Source organism: Ursus americanus, chromosome 5, assembly GCF_024610735.1.
Source record: "Ursus americanus isolate L20-20 chromosome 5, mUrsAme1.1.p, whole genome shotgun sequence".
Classification (NCBI taxonomy): domain Eukaryota; kingdom Metazoa; phylum Chordata; class Mammalia; order Carnivora; family Ursidae; genus Ursus; species Ursus americanus.
In genome coordinates this window covers 70828711-70844542 of record NC_142131.1, presented here as the reverse complement: position 1 = coordinate 70844542, position 15832 = coordinate 70828711, and the positions used below count along the sequence as shown (strand labels likewise).

Below are 15832 nucleotides of genomic sequence, written 5' to 3'. Positions count from 1 at the left end.
CCCTCTCTAAAATAAATAATACGTAAAATTTTAAGAACGAAGAAATTTATCTGCTTCACGTGTCAGATTTATAGGTATGAAGTTATTTATAATGTTCCCCCTTTTTTTTTTAACACAGTGAAATCTATGGTGATGTCACCTTTCATTTTTCTGCTTCGGTTTTAAAAACGAAATTACTTCTTGAATATTTTTATTTCCTAATATTTAAGGTAGTGGTGTGCTTTTATGCTCACTTGAAAGCTTCCCATTTCCTTGCAATATGCCTTTGATACTCTTTAAATCTCCTTTTACTTTCTGTTTTGTTTTATTACATCATTACTGTAGTGCTGAAGGAATCCAAATGCTCAGCTTCCCATTGTAGAAGGTGATAGTAGCTGAAAATCACCACTGAGACTTAGAGTCTCAAGTCAATTTTTCTGTACATCTGTTGTGAAACCTTGAGCTCTTTACACCTTTTAAACCTTCTTTACTAATGTATAAAATTAGGGTTGATTAGAGCAGTTAGCTCTAATTTAAACAGCAGTGAAGTCCTGGATTTAGTCTGTTGTAGTCCTCTCTTCAGTTCTTAAAGGAAGCCTGCAGAACTTGAACATTATTTAGATCAGTTCCTGTATAAAATTTGTCTTTGTTTAAATTGTGGTAAAATATACATGTAAACTTTACCATTTTAATTGTTCTAAGCATACAGTTATGTGGCATTAAGTTCATTCATATTGTGTAGCCATCACCACCATCCATCTCCAGAGCTTTTTCATCTTCCCAAACTGAAACCCTGTCCCCAATAGATAGTAGCTCTCCATTTTCTGCCCCCCTCCTCACTGAGCCCACCAACCACCATCTGCTCTCTGTCTCTGTGAATTTTACTACCCTGGGTATCTGTATTAAGTGGAATCATACAGTATCTGTCATTTTGTGACTGGCTTTTTTCACTTAAGGTCACCATCTTGTAGTATGTATATCGTGTGTAGTATGTATCAGAATCTCCTTTGTTTTTAATCTTAAATCATATTCCATTGTGTATGTGTCACACATACTGTGAGCCATTCATCTGTCGATGGATATTCAGACTGTTTCCATCTTTTGCTGTGAACATTGATACACACATATCTGTTTAAGTCTCTGCTTTCAGTTCTTTTGGATATATACCCAGAAATGGAATTGCTGGAATCTATGGTAAATCTATGTTTACTTTGTGATCTGCATAATCTCTTAAAATCTCTTTTAGCACTAATATTTGGATTCTTTTTTTTCCTCATATATCCAGCCCAATCAAATTTTAAAGCATGGTCTGAAACCTTACATTAAGGTTTATATTAAACTTATATTAACCTTTACGTTAAGACCATATTCATTGTGGGTTATTTTTTTTACTATGATTTTATGTTGTATGGCCTTTAGCAAATTAAATTATGTTTATAGCACATGCAAGTTGTCTTTTTTTAGCTGACCACATCGTGTTTCCACTTCCTTCCTTTCCTACCTTAGATTTCATGATCCATCATTATGATCAATCCTTAGCAAAAATCCTCAACTCTTTTGTGCACTTCTCTCTCTGGTGTATTTGCCTTGAAAATTCCCAAACCTGTTTAAATGCAACTTTCTGTCTACTCTGTGCCATTGTAACCAAACCAGTGTGAGTTCCCTCCTTGGTGAGTCACAAACTGCAGGTTGAGTTGTCACACAAAGAAAACTTTATTTGCAGCAAATAAGGAAATCATGGGCAAAGGTTTCCAAAGCTGTGACTCCCTGAGCAAGGGTGGTTGGGTTCCTTTTATTTAGGATTAGGATGCATATTTAGATGGGGAAGCCTGGTCATCCTATGCACAGGTGGGCATAAGGTCACACATGCACCTTCAGGAATCATGCCTATACACACATCGTATGTTATGTAAATGAGGCGTGTGCTCCTCCTTGGGTGGAGGTTTAGTACTAAATGAGGTAAAGGTAGTCATCCTTATTCTAGAGGTCACTCTCTGGTCCCTTTGTGCAGGCAGAAGTCAGGAGTTAAGATCACACTGGTCTGGGTGGCCTGGGCCAGCTGGAGGTCTTGTCAGGGCAGACGCTGTTGCTGGAAGGACAGTTTTGCTTTCTCTCTGCCTGACTTAAGAGAGAAGCTGGAAAGAAGAGCTCAAGGAAAAATGTGGGACAGAGGTGGGTGAGTACAAGCAAGTGGGCCTTAAAGGTCAGGTCTTGGGGTCTAGTTGGTGACATATTCACCCAAATAGCTGAACATGGATGAAGAAAAAGCACAAACCATGGGGACTTGCCTTGAAATTTATAGCCACAAATCCCAAATTAAACTACCTGACAATCAAAATAAATTACTCTAGTAAATTTGTTTCCTGTTCTCTTTTCCATTCTTACCACTTTTGCCCTCTTTCCTCAAACTTCCAGTATTCCTTTGCTCTTTCCTACTGGTGACCTTATTTTGCCATCAAAATAAGAGCAGGGAATTTAGACTAATACTCTCACCACCAAATCTAACTTCTGCTTTAAATGCAGATATTTTGTTCTGCCTTCTCTAACACTAGATAGGCTGTCACTTTTTTTGTCCAAGACCAGATCTTCCATTTGTACATTTATTCTATCTCCCCTTTATCTACCTGAGGATTTTGCTTCAGTAGTTATCCTCCCTCCCTCTTGCATGATAAATAGTTATCTTTCTCTTAGATTATTCTCAGCATAAGCAAATATATTTTATTATCTTACTTTGAAATGAAAACCAAAAAACCTTGAATCGTTCTACTCCCCCATTTCTGTAATCCCCTATCTAGAAAAATTCATTTATAAAATCACCTATAAAATCCTCAAAGAAGATTTAAAGAGTAATGTTGCAGAAACCCTGTGGAGGAACCACCCACTTTAAGAAATAAAACATCATCGATTCAGTTGAATGCCCCTGTGCATCTTCCCCAATGGACTTCCCTCCCTATTCACTGCTATCACATGTCTCTCTAATCTAGTTAAGTGTTATCTCCAGCCCACTCCCCTGAAATTTTACTAGTCAAAGTCACTCACCCTTGACTTCCAGGATGCTAAATTCAGTAGTCAGTTCTGTCTTCCTTTAATTCAGTTTTTCAGTGTCCTTTGATACTGTTGACCACAGTCACCTTCTTGAAACTTGCTTCACTTGGTTTCTGTAACATATTTGATGATTAAGTATTCATAGTTGGACTATGTTTCCTGTTCTGTCAGAATGTTCCCTGTTCTATCGATTTATTCTGTCAGTTATTTCTTTCCCCAGATTACTTCCATCTTGAATTGGCTTATCTTTTTCCTTTCTTGGAAACGTTGGGTGTCTCAGGACTTATTTCTCTAAACTTTTCTCTGTCTTTACTTTTCTCTTTGGGTTATCTCATGGTTTAACTCTCATCCACAGCTAGCTCTTAAATAACTCTTAAATCAATTCTCTCTAGCCCATTCATTTCCTGAACCCTGGACTTGCCTTATTAATCTAATAGCTACATTGCCCTGAATGTCTAAACACAGAATTTTCTTTCTTCTCCTAATCTTAATCTAAATCCCTACTTTTTCTTCACCTTTGTCTCTTTAAATGGTACCTTCACTCACCCAGTTATCGGGACTGAAATCTAGGAGTTATCCTTGCTTTTTCTCTTTTGCTCCTACTGTAATTTCAGTCCATTAGCAAAATTTATCCTAATTCCAACCACTCATCACTACCATCATTGCTAGGACCCTAATCAAATCCCCCTTTACCTCTGCCTGTAGCTGCTGAGGTAGCCTCATAACTGATTTAGCAGCCATTCTCACACCCTGTATACTTTGCCTCACAACATCCAGAATCATCTAAACCCTGCACTGGCTTCCTTGCTTTAAAATAAAATCTGAACTCTATTAAGGCTTTTGAGGCCCTCTGCAAGCTGAATCCTGCCTGGTCTCCAAGCTCATTTCCTACCACTTGCCATTGTTCTCAGAATTAAATATGCATAAGCTTTTGAGATGCTAAACACCATTCTTTTCCCCTCTCTCCAGCTGATTCTCATGCAGATGATCTTGGGGCCACAGTATTAAGAATGTTTTATTAAATCTAGGTTATGAGAGGACTGGAATGTATTTTCACATTGAAGAGACTTTTTTGAAGTTTATGCCTATTGAATCTTTCTTCCCCATAAATGTAAAATTTGAAAAAGCTCTGCAGGTAAAATGAATATTTTTCTCCCCACCTACCCATTACCAGCAAATAACATACTCCTCTGTGGCCTGCAAATATCATTTGTTGTCTGTCTTTCCAGTTGCTTCAGAATCCAGTAGTGGACACTTAGTATGCTTTAGAAAGCAGGCAGATAGGTGACTGAGTTGGGATTTTGTCATAAAATTACAGAATTTGATTTATACATTATATACATTTGATGGGCCTCTTGTAGCTAGAGGTAAGAGTTTCCTTAGAAAAGAAGTTGACCCTGAAATCAACCACAATGTTTGGCAAGCACTGAAATTCGTTTGTTTGTTATCAGATTGTATTTTAGATTAGAATATATTTGGCATCTTTATATTCAGTGACCATGAGTTTTGTTTGCATAGGATTGTTTGGGTTTTTAAGTCTCAACTTTGCTATTCAACAGGCTTCTTATTTGCCATTTTAAAAAAAATCGTGCTAACTCACTTCTGTTGGTCAAACAATAGACAGGCATTGGTGATGTTTTTATCTGAACTTTGCAGGAATTGTATTTGTTATATTCTCTTTTTTTTTTTTTGAAGATTTTATTTTTAAGTAATCTCTACACCCTATGTGCTGCTCAACCTCCCAACCCTGAGACCAAGAGCTGCGTGCTCTACTGACTTAGCTAGCCACATGCCTCAAGTTTGTTACATTGTTATGTCAGATTAATAACGTCTGTACTTCAGAATGATTTGTGAACTATTTTATACTAATTCGTTGTAAAGATTGAAGGTTAGGCAGTAAAATAAGATGAAACAATATCCTACATTAACATTTCTAACTCTTAATAATTGCCCCCTCCTTTTACCTGTTTATTTTAGTAAATGTTGATTTTATACAGTATTCTCTTCTGCAGTCAAAGGCTTTGTATATACCTTCTCTGGGGTAAGAAGGAGGTTGATATATTTCCCTCATCTAAAGTATATTGAGTTATGATTTATTCATCTATTAAAATGACTACTGACCTGGGCAAATTACTATGCCTTTCAGGGTTTCAGATTGGTTTTTTGTCTTTGTTTTTTTGTTTTTATAAATTAAAAGTTGTTTTAGACTAGGAGTCTGTAAACTATATTCGGCTGGCCATATTTGACCTGTTCTTCTATAGGCAGTAAACCAAGAATGGTCCTTATATTTTTAAAAGGTTGTTTAAAAAAAACGATTAATATGCAACAATGATCCTCTTTGGTGTGCAAAACCTAAAAACATTTACCTTTTGGCCTTCCAATATTTATAAAATATTTTCCAAGGGCTATAATGCTAAGAAATATGATAAATCTTTTTTAAATAATTAGAATATCTTGATCCTTTAAAGTTAATTCATTTGTGTTAATTTATTGGGAACATAAGCAATTAATGAAGTTGTATGTTGTATCAACTGTCTTTTTATATATGGAAGGGCAAGCTGGAAAAAATTTTAATTTCCCTGGTCAAATAAGTTTTGTTTTAGGGACAATGAGCATGTAAAATAGTACGTTTGGCTAGGAAATGTCTAAAAAGTTTCTTAATTAATGCAAGTATTAAATGACAGATTGGCATATACTATTTTTTCTGTGACTAAAATCACTGTATTTTTCTGTTTTCTTTCCTTCCATTTAGATAGAAGCAGACTTGGGATATCCTGGAGGTAAAGCAAGGATTATTCACAAGGAATCTGACATCATTACTGCCTTTGCTGTTAATAAAGTAAGTGCACAGACTTTTTATTCTTTGATGATTATTCATTGTTGAAGAATGTCTCCTGTTTTGTCAATTTATGCAGTATTAGTATTTCTCTTTCCCAAAGCTAATTCCCCCTGCCTTAAATTGCAATCTGAATAAATTACTTCATACAACACACTATAGCATTTAATCCAAAAAACGGTTTTTTATTTTCCTTATATGAATATGTTGAATGTGATTATTAATATTAGATCAAATTCAAGCTTTTATATGACTTACAGAAATTCTCACTCATTGACTTAAAGCTACAGTAGCTGCCTAACTAGTTTTTCCTTTACATTCCTTAGTCTTCTACTCAACATATTCCTTAAAACTGTCTGTACGCCCCTTAAAGAAGGGGTAGCCTTAGATATACAGTCGTCCAAAGTCCAATTTATCTTAATCATTTTCTCCTTCTGTCTAAATGCCTTGCTGCATAGTTTCATTTGCGTGCGCGCACGTGCACACACACACACAAATACATATGTACACTTAAGTATGTATATCTCCTTTTTCACATATTCCTAATTTTAAAATAATTTTTAAATATTATTTAGATAAATACCCTATGGCGGCATGCATTCAGTAACCATTTCACCAGTTGGTTCTCCATCTTCCTATGATATGTCTTCCTTTTCTTTGATTTCTCCTGGATAGTTCCTTTATCCTTCTGTCCTCATTTTTCCCTATGTCCTTTGTCTCATTTCCCTCTTATACACAGCCCTGAACAGTGACTAGTTCTGTTGAAGACAGGCAGGTTTGGAATCAGCCCCTTAACCAGGCAATTCTCCTGTTGTATTATCTGTGCAATATGGTATATATATGTCAGATACAAATACAAAATTATTGTCTACGCCCAACAAGTATCTTCCTTCCCTTGAAAAAAATATTTTAAATATTCTGTGCTATAAAACAAACTCTCTTCTTTTTCTTTTCCTTTTTGGATATATGTAAGTAACTAGTAATGAACAGTCATTCACATATTATATAAAATCTGTTGTTCACTGTGCAAGAAGAGTGTACGTGTTTAATTTTTATTTCTCTGGGTTGATTATTGTTTTACATTCGTGCTAAATTTGTAGATGAGAAGTAATACCTTTTGCTTTAAATTGTATTATTTTAATGATGAGATTGAACTTTTTCCCATTTGTTTAGTTGTGAATTATTTGTGTTAAGAACTCTGAAAGGTCTGAGATTTTTCCTGCATTCAAGCTAACAAGTTATCTTGCTCAGTTTAATGGATGCTGTAAGAAGACACAAGACTCCTGGACCAGAGACAAAAGACAGTTTATTACTAACAGCAGAAGCAGTATCCAGAATATCAGCCTTTATGTGGCAGGGAGGGGGCCACATGATAACTGCACACAGAGCAGATTGCATTACAGGAAGGGAGCACTGAGTTTAGGGAACCTAAATCTCCTCTCATGGACATTAAGTATACCTGCCCTTTGATCTGGCAGGAGACACTGTAGGTATATAGCCATTCTGCAGAACAAATAGCAGTAAGTCACTCATTGGACATTCAGAAACAGAGAGACCTGTGGAGAATTATCTCTGAGCAGTCTTGTTACATCCTTTTTCCATTTATGTCTGGGGTATTCATTTTTTTGTTTCAGTTTGTATTAGCATTTTACATAATGGAAATGTTAATACTATTTTCTCTTTGCTGTCATCATTTTATTTTCTCTTTTAGAGATGTACATTTTCAGTTCATAGATGTTTAAAATCTTATGTCTTTTAATCTGACCAACTCTTTTTTTGTTAAAGATTTATTTATTTATTTTAAAGAAGGATAGAGACAGAGAGCGTGGGGGTGGAGGAGAGGGCAGAGGGAAAGAGAAACTTTTTTTTTTTAAGATTTTATTTATTTAAGAGAAAAAGCAAGAGAGAACACAAACAGGGTGAAGGGCAGAGGGAGAAGCAGACTCCCCACTAAGCAGGGAGCCCCATGTGGGACTCAATCCCGGGATGCTGGGATCATCACCTGAGCCGAAGGCAGATGCTTAACCAACTGAGCCATCTCAGTGCCTGAGAGGGAGAAACCTTAACACACTCTGCACTGAGCCTTGATCTCACAACCCTGAGATCACAACCTGAGCTGAAACTAAGAGTCAGACACTTCACCGACTGCGCTGCTCAGGTGCCCCTAATATAAACAACTTTTAATTTATGATTTATTCTGACATACTTTCCCCACTCTTTTTCTACCCCTATACCTTTCCGTTGTGACCCTTTTCCAAATTCTGTTCAAGGCTGAAAAGCTGTAGGTGAGGGGCGCCTGGGTGGCACAGCGGTTAAGCGTCTGCCTTCGGCTCAGGGCGTGATCCCGGCGTTATGGGATCGAGCCCCACATCAGGCTCCTCCGCTGGGAGCCTGCTTCTTCCTCTCCCACTCCCCCTGCTTGTGTTCCCTCTCTCGCTGGCTGTCTCTATCTCTGTCAAATAAATAAATAAAATCTTAAAAAAAAAAAAAGCTGTAGGTGAAAGTGATACTATCTTATTTGAATATGTACTACTATTTCTTTAGTTTGATGTTACTTATCTCCCTCACCTTTTTCTATCTTCTAGAGCTTCTGTCCAGCACCTCCCTCCACATTTTGGAACTGTGCAAACCTGAGGGAAATTGTACCATACTAGCAGACTGGAGAGAGAGTGCTGGGAGAAGAAATAAAGTGGTATATGCATTACCATTTAGAGGAGGCTTTCTGTTAGATGGTCTTGAATTCTTAGAACATAAACATATCTCCAAGCTCAAGCTGATAATTATTACTTTCAAGATTTAATTATTAAAATTAATTTTAAGTATTCATTTGTGAAAATGCTGTCTTTTCTGTATCTTAAAGTTTCTAGGGGCTATTTTGTAGTTTCCATTTTTAAAAGTAGCTCATATACATATTGTGCTTTTTTTATTTAAAAGTTATGATATGATTTGTTTTTCAGGCAAATAGAAACTGCATAGCAATTGCTTCAAGCCATGATGTTCAAGAACTGGATGTTTCTGGAATTCTGGCTACACAGATCTATACTTGGGTAGATGATGATGCTGAAATGGAAACCAAAGGGTACTTTTATACGTTGTTTTTAATTCAGTAACACTGTTAAAAATGATGATATCCACAGAACTATAACTTTCAAAAGACTTTTAGAGGAATATTCCTAGATCGTAAGTGTAGTGGATGCTGAGATGATAGAGTAAAAAAAAGGGTGGCAGGCCCCTTAAAGAAAAGAATTGAGGATTAGAAGAGAGTAAAGTGAGAGATCTGCAATTGTTCACATACAAAGTTACTATCTATGAGTTAAGAGTTAAGAGCTGAAGAAAATTTTAGAGGGAAATACAAACGCATATATTAGTGCTTTCAGGTATAAAAGACGAAATGAAGAACTGATGGGTTGCTTTCATTCCAGTTGACATTCTTTTGTAGATCAGAAGATTTCTTGGTTATACATGCTCGTGATGATTTAACAGCTGTGCAGGGTACAACCCCATACACACATAGCAATCCCGGCACTCCAATCAACATGCCGTGGCTCGGCAGCACGCAGACTGGCAGAGGAGCATCTGTGGTAGGTAGAGTTCAGCATACTGGGGATAGGGGCTTCTGGGGGGCTCAGTCGGCTAAGCTTCCGACTCTTGATTTCAGTTCAGGCCTTGATCTCAGGGTCGTGAGTTCAGGTCCTGCATTGGGTTCCATGCTGGGCATGGAGCCTACTTTAAAAAAAAAAAAAAAAAACACCCACACAAAGTAAAAATATTGTGTTTAAATGTCCCTTTTACCGGGTGCCTGGGTGGCTCAGTTGTTAAGCGTCTGCCTTCTGCTCAGGTCATGATCCCAGGGTCCTGGGATTGAGCCCCTCATCGGGCTCCCTGCTCAGCGGGAAGCCTGCTTCTCCCTCTCCCACTCCCCCTGGTTGTGTTCCCTCTCTCGTTGTCTCTCTCTGTCAAATAAATAAATAAAATCTTTAAAAAAAAAAAACGTCCCTTTTACCCCCTCTAGTTTAATAGATAAAGGATGATTTAAACATATTTTTAAAAAATTCTTAACTTTTTAGTAAGTCATACTTGGTGGAAATTATAAATTTAGATTGTGAAGAATATGTTTTCATATGAAAAAGATAATGAAATTATTTTAAATAATTTAAGATACAAAGAGCTGTATTTTAAGTAATTATTTGGAACTTACTGGTACAAATCAGGCATCAGCAAGCTATGGTCTGTGGGTGAAACTGTATTTGTATAAACATGCTTGAGAATAGCATTTACATTTTTCAGTGGTAGAAAAAAAAGTCAAAAGAAGAATGGTATTTTGTGACACATGAAAGTTATATGAAATTCAGATTTCATTATCTATAAGTAAAGCTTCATTGGAATATACCACACTCATTTGTTTATATTTTGTCTGAGGATCTTCTTGAGCCCTGATTAAGATGTGATCCATGTTTATCCCTCAGTGAGATTCTTTTATTAATACTTAATGATACATAGAGTCAGAGAAACCAGAACCAGTAATTCTTTCAGTGACTTTCAGGTAGTGTGGTTATTTTCAGTTTCCTAATTCCTGTAGAATTCTTTCCTTGGCCTCCCCATCCCCCACAACACATAGACCAATTTTTTTTTTAAACTAATTAGTAAGGGTAGTTATTTAAGTAACTGCTTAATCGTCCTTAATAATACCTGATAGTATTTTATATTAATATAGTCCCTCTTTTGCTCATATAACCTTATTATGCTTTGAGATATCTGTTGAGATAGCTGTTATAACTCCTCCTTATCATTTTTCAGATGAAGCTTAAGATCCAGAAAAGTCTAGTGATTTAACTTGGGTCATTATCTCAGATTTTTGGTAGAGCTTATATTAAAGCCTTCCATTCCTCTTAGTTCACTGATTTCAGGTAGGAGTGTTTGAAGTCTTGAAGAGTTTTAAAAGCAATCTAGTAATTATTTAAGTGAACTATCTTGGTTATTTATAGTTCATTTTTTTCCAACTGACAGATACATTAAAATTCACTTATAAAACCTACTGATATTATCATCTTTTATAGGGAACTTAAAGAGAATATACAAAATATATAAAAAGGAATAATAGGCAGTTTTTCCAACTCCAATTTCGGAGAATACAATGCACTTCTTCCTGTAATAGATACCTTGCTGGTCTCTCTGCTTTCACACTTGCTCCCTGTGTTCTGGGTACAGCGGCCAGAGTTGCTCTTTTTTTTTTTTTAATAATAATTTTTTATTATATTATGTTAGTCACCATACAGTACATCCTTAGTTTTTGATGTAGTGTTCCATGATTCATTATTTGCGTATATCACCCAGTGCACCATGCAATATGTGCCCTCCTTAATACCCATCACTGGCCTATTCTAATCCCCGCCCCTCCCCCCCCCGAAGCCCTCAGTTTGTTTCCCAGAGTCCATAGTCTCTCATGGTTCATTCCCCCTTCTGTTTACCCCCCCTTCATTTTTCCCTTCCTTCTCCTACTGATCGTCCTGCTATTTCTTAATGAGTGAAACCATATGATAATTGTCTTTCTCTGCTTCACGTATTTCACTTAGCATAATCTCCTCCAGTCCCATCCATGTTGCTGCAAATGTTGGGTAATCGTTCTTTTTGATGGCTGAATAATATTCCATTGTATATATGGACCACATCTTCTTAATCCAGTCATCTGTTGAAGGGCATCTCGACTCCTTCCATGATTTAGCTATTGTGGACAATGCTGCTATGAACATTGGGGTGCATATGACCCTTCTCTTCACTACGTCTGTATCTTTGGGATAAATACCCAGTAGTGCAATTGCTAGATCATAGGGTAGCTCTATTTTTAACTTTTTAAGGCACCTCCACACTGTTTTTCCAATGAAGACATACAGTTGGCTAATAGACACATGAAAAAATGTTCAAAATCATTAGCCATCAGGGAGATTCAAATCAAAACCACATTGAGATATCACCTTACGCCAGTTAGAATGGCAAAAATTGACAAGGCAAGAAACAACAAATGTTGGAGAGGATGTGGAGAAAGGGGATCCCTCTTACAGAGTTGCTCTTTTCTAAAGCATCATTTAGGTTGTCACTCTGGTGTTTAAAACTTTCGGATTTCCTAGTATAACTTTAAAAAAAAACAAGTCCTTAAGGTGGCCTCTATGGTCCTCTGTCCTCTGTGATTAACCCCCCGCCAACCTCTGCATCCTCATCTCTGTTCATTTGGTACCTGATTCACTTTGCTCTAATTACAGTGGCTCTCTGTCTCTTGAAAACATCAAGCTCATTGCCCTGTTAGAGCCTTTGCCTTACTTTCTGCTTCAAATGTTCTTTTTTTCTTTTACCATTCAGATATCCTGTTCCCAGAGATTTCCCTTGCTTCCCTAGTGAAGGCATCTGTCTGTCCCTTCCAACTGTACCTGTAGTCACTCTATATGTTATATTATCCCCCATTTTAACATATTTAATGGCCTCTATCAATTTTGAAGTTATTTGTTCACTATTTGCCTTTTTTAATGTACTCTCTAATGTAAACTCTGTGAGAGATTATCATAACTGCCTTAGACACTGATGTCTCTAACTAGAATGGCGTTTAGCATATAGTCAGTGCTCAGAAAATACTTGTTTTTACTTCAAAGCATTATAATACAGAAATTCACCTTTGTCATTCTTGTTAGGATGGCATTTCCTTTCTATCTACATCTTAGAAGGACCTCTTTTTAGAGGGCATCATTGTGATTTGTTAGCGTAATTAGTCTAATTGGTCCTACTCCGTCCTCAAGAAAAAGACCACGAGTATAATCAGGTGATTCTTTTTTATAAGGATCTTCTAAAATTAATTATGATTTCTTTCCTTTATAATGTTCTGCATATGCTCTTAGAAATTTTATTAAACCTGTGTTTATGTATTGTTTTGCTTATGGTTTTACTTTGATAACTTTAGTCAGAAAGAAAAGTAAAAGAATAGGAATATTTAGGTATTTCTTTAATTAAAAGGAACATGAGATTTCACCATCAAGTTTGCTAAACAGAAGTAACATTCAGCAGGTTTTCATTTTGTGTGTGTGTGGAAAATTAATGAAATGTTTTCTTAATTCTATTGCTTTACTGAATTATTAATTCTAGCAAAAAAGAATACTCGTTATGACCAATTTCTGCTGTTTTGCAGTAAAATTACAACCATAACCATCTTTCAGTGGTTCTGTCTTTCACCACTTCTGCTGGCCTGCTCTCTTCCTCCCTACCCAATCCCCACTTTACTCACAACTTTAGTCTAATGGACAATTTAAAATCCACAAGAACAACAACAAAAAGTCTACTCAACACTGATGCTACAAACTTAGGATAACATATAATTGTAGTTATGGTGCTGTATAAATAGGAATGGTTCTATTATCTCTTTAATTGCACATCTTCTTATTTGACAGGCTACCTAAATCATTCAAAACATGATTTAAAAATGGATAAATAAACAGTTCCACACTATCAATTAAAAATTTATACAATTTTCTGTTTACCTCTTTTTTTTTTTTTTCACATGCTTCTGCCTGTCTTTTTAACCTTATACTATTCAGGATTATTCCAATAAAATTAATGGGATCAGAAAAGAATTGGCAAGAAAGGAGGTAAGACTAAATTCTCAAGGTGAATTTGTTCTTAGAGCTTAGTCAATGATGCAGAAAATGTATATACACTTAAATGTAAGAGAGCTGAGCTATTAAATTTAATTTGTTATTACGTTCAGTATTTTTAGCATCCACAATGGTAGTTAGGAATCACATAAAAATAAATAAATAAATAAATAAATAAATAAATAAATAAATAAATAAATAAATGTTATTTGAATTTCCTGTCATAATTTGTATTTTTAATACTACTTTTTATTGTAACTATAGAAGAATGATTTTTCTTTGTTAACAGATGATTAAGAAAGCCATTAATAATGTCAGAAGAATGACTTCTCATCCGACTCTTCCTTACTGTAAGTTGATAATAATTAACCAGTGTTCTAAGGAATTTAAAGCAGGGTCAATTGAAAGGTAGTCAACTATTTTACTTTTTTTGTAGAAAATGTCTGCTAGCAAATAAAATCTTCAAAATTGGATAGCAATAGAAAAAGAAATTTTCTTGAATTAATAGAGAAGGCTAACTTGATGCCATAAATCTTTACTATGTTGACTGCATATTTCTAAATTAGAACATTTTATTTTTGAACATTTCTGGGCTCTTTACACAATTGTGAGTTACAGTCATAATTACTGTTTTAACAGTGGGATCATTCCCATCTTTTATTACATAGATCAGAACCATATCTTGGTCATTTATTGCCTCATCATAGTCACTTTGTATTTTATTAATATTTTGTCCGTTTGCCTTTTATCAGACACACTAATAGTAGGCATAGAAAAGTGGTTATTAGTAAGTTCTTACACTCTCAGGCAGGATATATTATTTTCAGTTAGTATTCCTGGGAATCTCAAAAGTTTTTCTGCTTTAACAAAGAACTTCACTAATGGGGAATTTATTTGACATATTGAAGCAGAGAAAAAAACAATAAAGGCAACTTTAAAAACACTTGTGGGTTGGAATCAGTATTCTTATTGGCATCTCAGTATTCAAGTTTTTTTTAATATGATTTTTAAGTTGTGCCTGTCATCAAGTTGTCCTACTGCGCAGTAATAAGTGCAGTGCCTATTAAAAAATATTCATGTTCCTTCAATTTTGTAACATATAAAAAATTATACTACTTTTATAATGAGAGATATTCTGGTAAAATATATTTGACAAAACCAGTGTTCTTATCTACTTCACTGTCCTAAGTACTTACAAGCAGCTGTTATCAAACTTACATACCAACGTCCAGAAGGGTTCAAGAGAACCATATATTTAAAATGAAGAGAGTAACTTCTATTGCTTATGCTAAAGGTGTGAAATAATGTAAAAATTATTGTAAAAATTAATCAGTGTTTTTACTACATTGAATACCACATTACTACTGATAATTATACTTAACATAAATTGAGTTGTCCATGTTAAGCCTATTTCTAAATGATTTATATGGATTATCTCATTTACTTCTCATAGCTGTCCATTAACTTACATATCATTACTCCCCTTTTACAGGACAATTTGAAATGGGCTCAGGGAGATTAAATAAGGTTCCTAGTATCACAAAATTAGTAAATGGCAAAACGATGAATTAATAATTATTTAGCTTGTTCATATTCCTTGGTGAAACATATAACACATTTGAGCTATCTAGTCAATCAGAATAACTATTAGAAGTAATTTTTTCTTTACCATGCATGACATTCAAGACTTTCTACAGTCTTTTTTTTTCTTTTCCAGAGAAAATGTGTAAGTTCAAACATTAATAGTAGGACTGATAAGAATTGGCTCTTTAGTTTACCCAGGAATTTGTTAACTGGCTATTATACAAGGTATTTATTAAAAGGTATTAAAACATCATTGAGATAATTTCAGAAGGAAATAAAATTTACAGAGGTCTGATTTAATTCCTTCTGTTGTGTAGTGTGAGTGTATATTCTTAGTCAAAGGAAAGTACATCATAAAACTGTTTTTAAGATTAAAAATAAGTGAAATTTCATAACAAAGGTAAGTTCATGTAAATTGACTATGATTCATTTCAAAGGTGTTTCTTTCATAAAGGTTTTCACTTGGATTCAAAAATAAACCTTACAAAGATTACTGCAATAAATTTGCAATTTTTACCCTTTATAATGCAGATCTGACAGGAGCTCAAGATGGAAGTGTCAGAATGTTTGAATGGGGCCATTCTCAACAAATAACCTGTTTTCGATCTGGTGGCAATTCAAGAATTACAAGAATGAGATTTAACTACCAAGGAAATAAGGTAGTATATAAAAATATAAATGGGAATATGGTTTGATTATGTTGGAAGTTTATAAATGTTACTAGTCTGTGTTTCTGAAGAGAACAGCTCAGTGA

The 15832-nt window shown here is 35.2% G+C and overlaps 1 protein-coding gene across 5 annotated transcripts in view; it reads left to right on the top strand.

Annotated features, from left to right (window-relative positions):
• The window catches only part of DMXL1 (Dmx like 1), a 128548-nt gene that overhangs the window by 97561 nt on the left and 15155 nt on the right, over positions 1 to 15832 (top strand). For 4 of the 5 annotated variants that reach the window (XM_045794874.2, XM_045794877.2, XM_045794876.2 and 1 more), the window contains 5 exons: positions 5777 to 5863; positions 8818 to 8939; positions 9300 to 9441; positions 13784 to 13844; positions 15610 to 15737. In XM_045794874.2, the coding sequence (XP_045650830.2) occupies positions 5777 to 5863; positions 8818 to 8939; positions 9300 to 9441; positions 13784 to 13844; positions 15610 to 15737 (540 nt within the window). Of the gene's footprint in view, positions 1 to 5776; positions 5864 to 8817; positions 8940 to 9299; positions 9442 to 13437; positions 13489 to 13783; positions 13845 to 15609; positions 15738 to 15832 lie in introns of all 5 variants that reach the window. The other variant, XM_087862365.1, reaches the window with a different exon arrangement.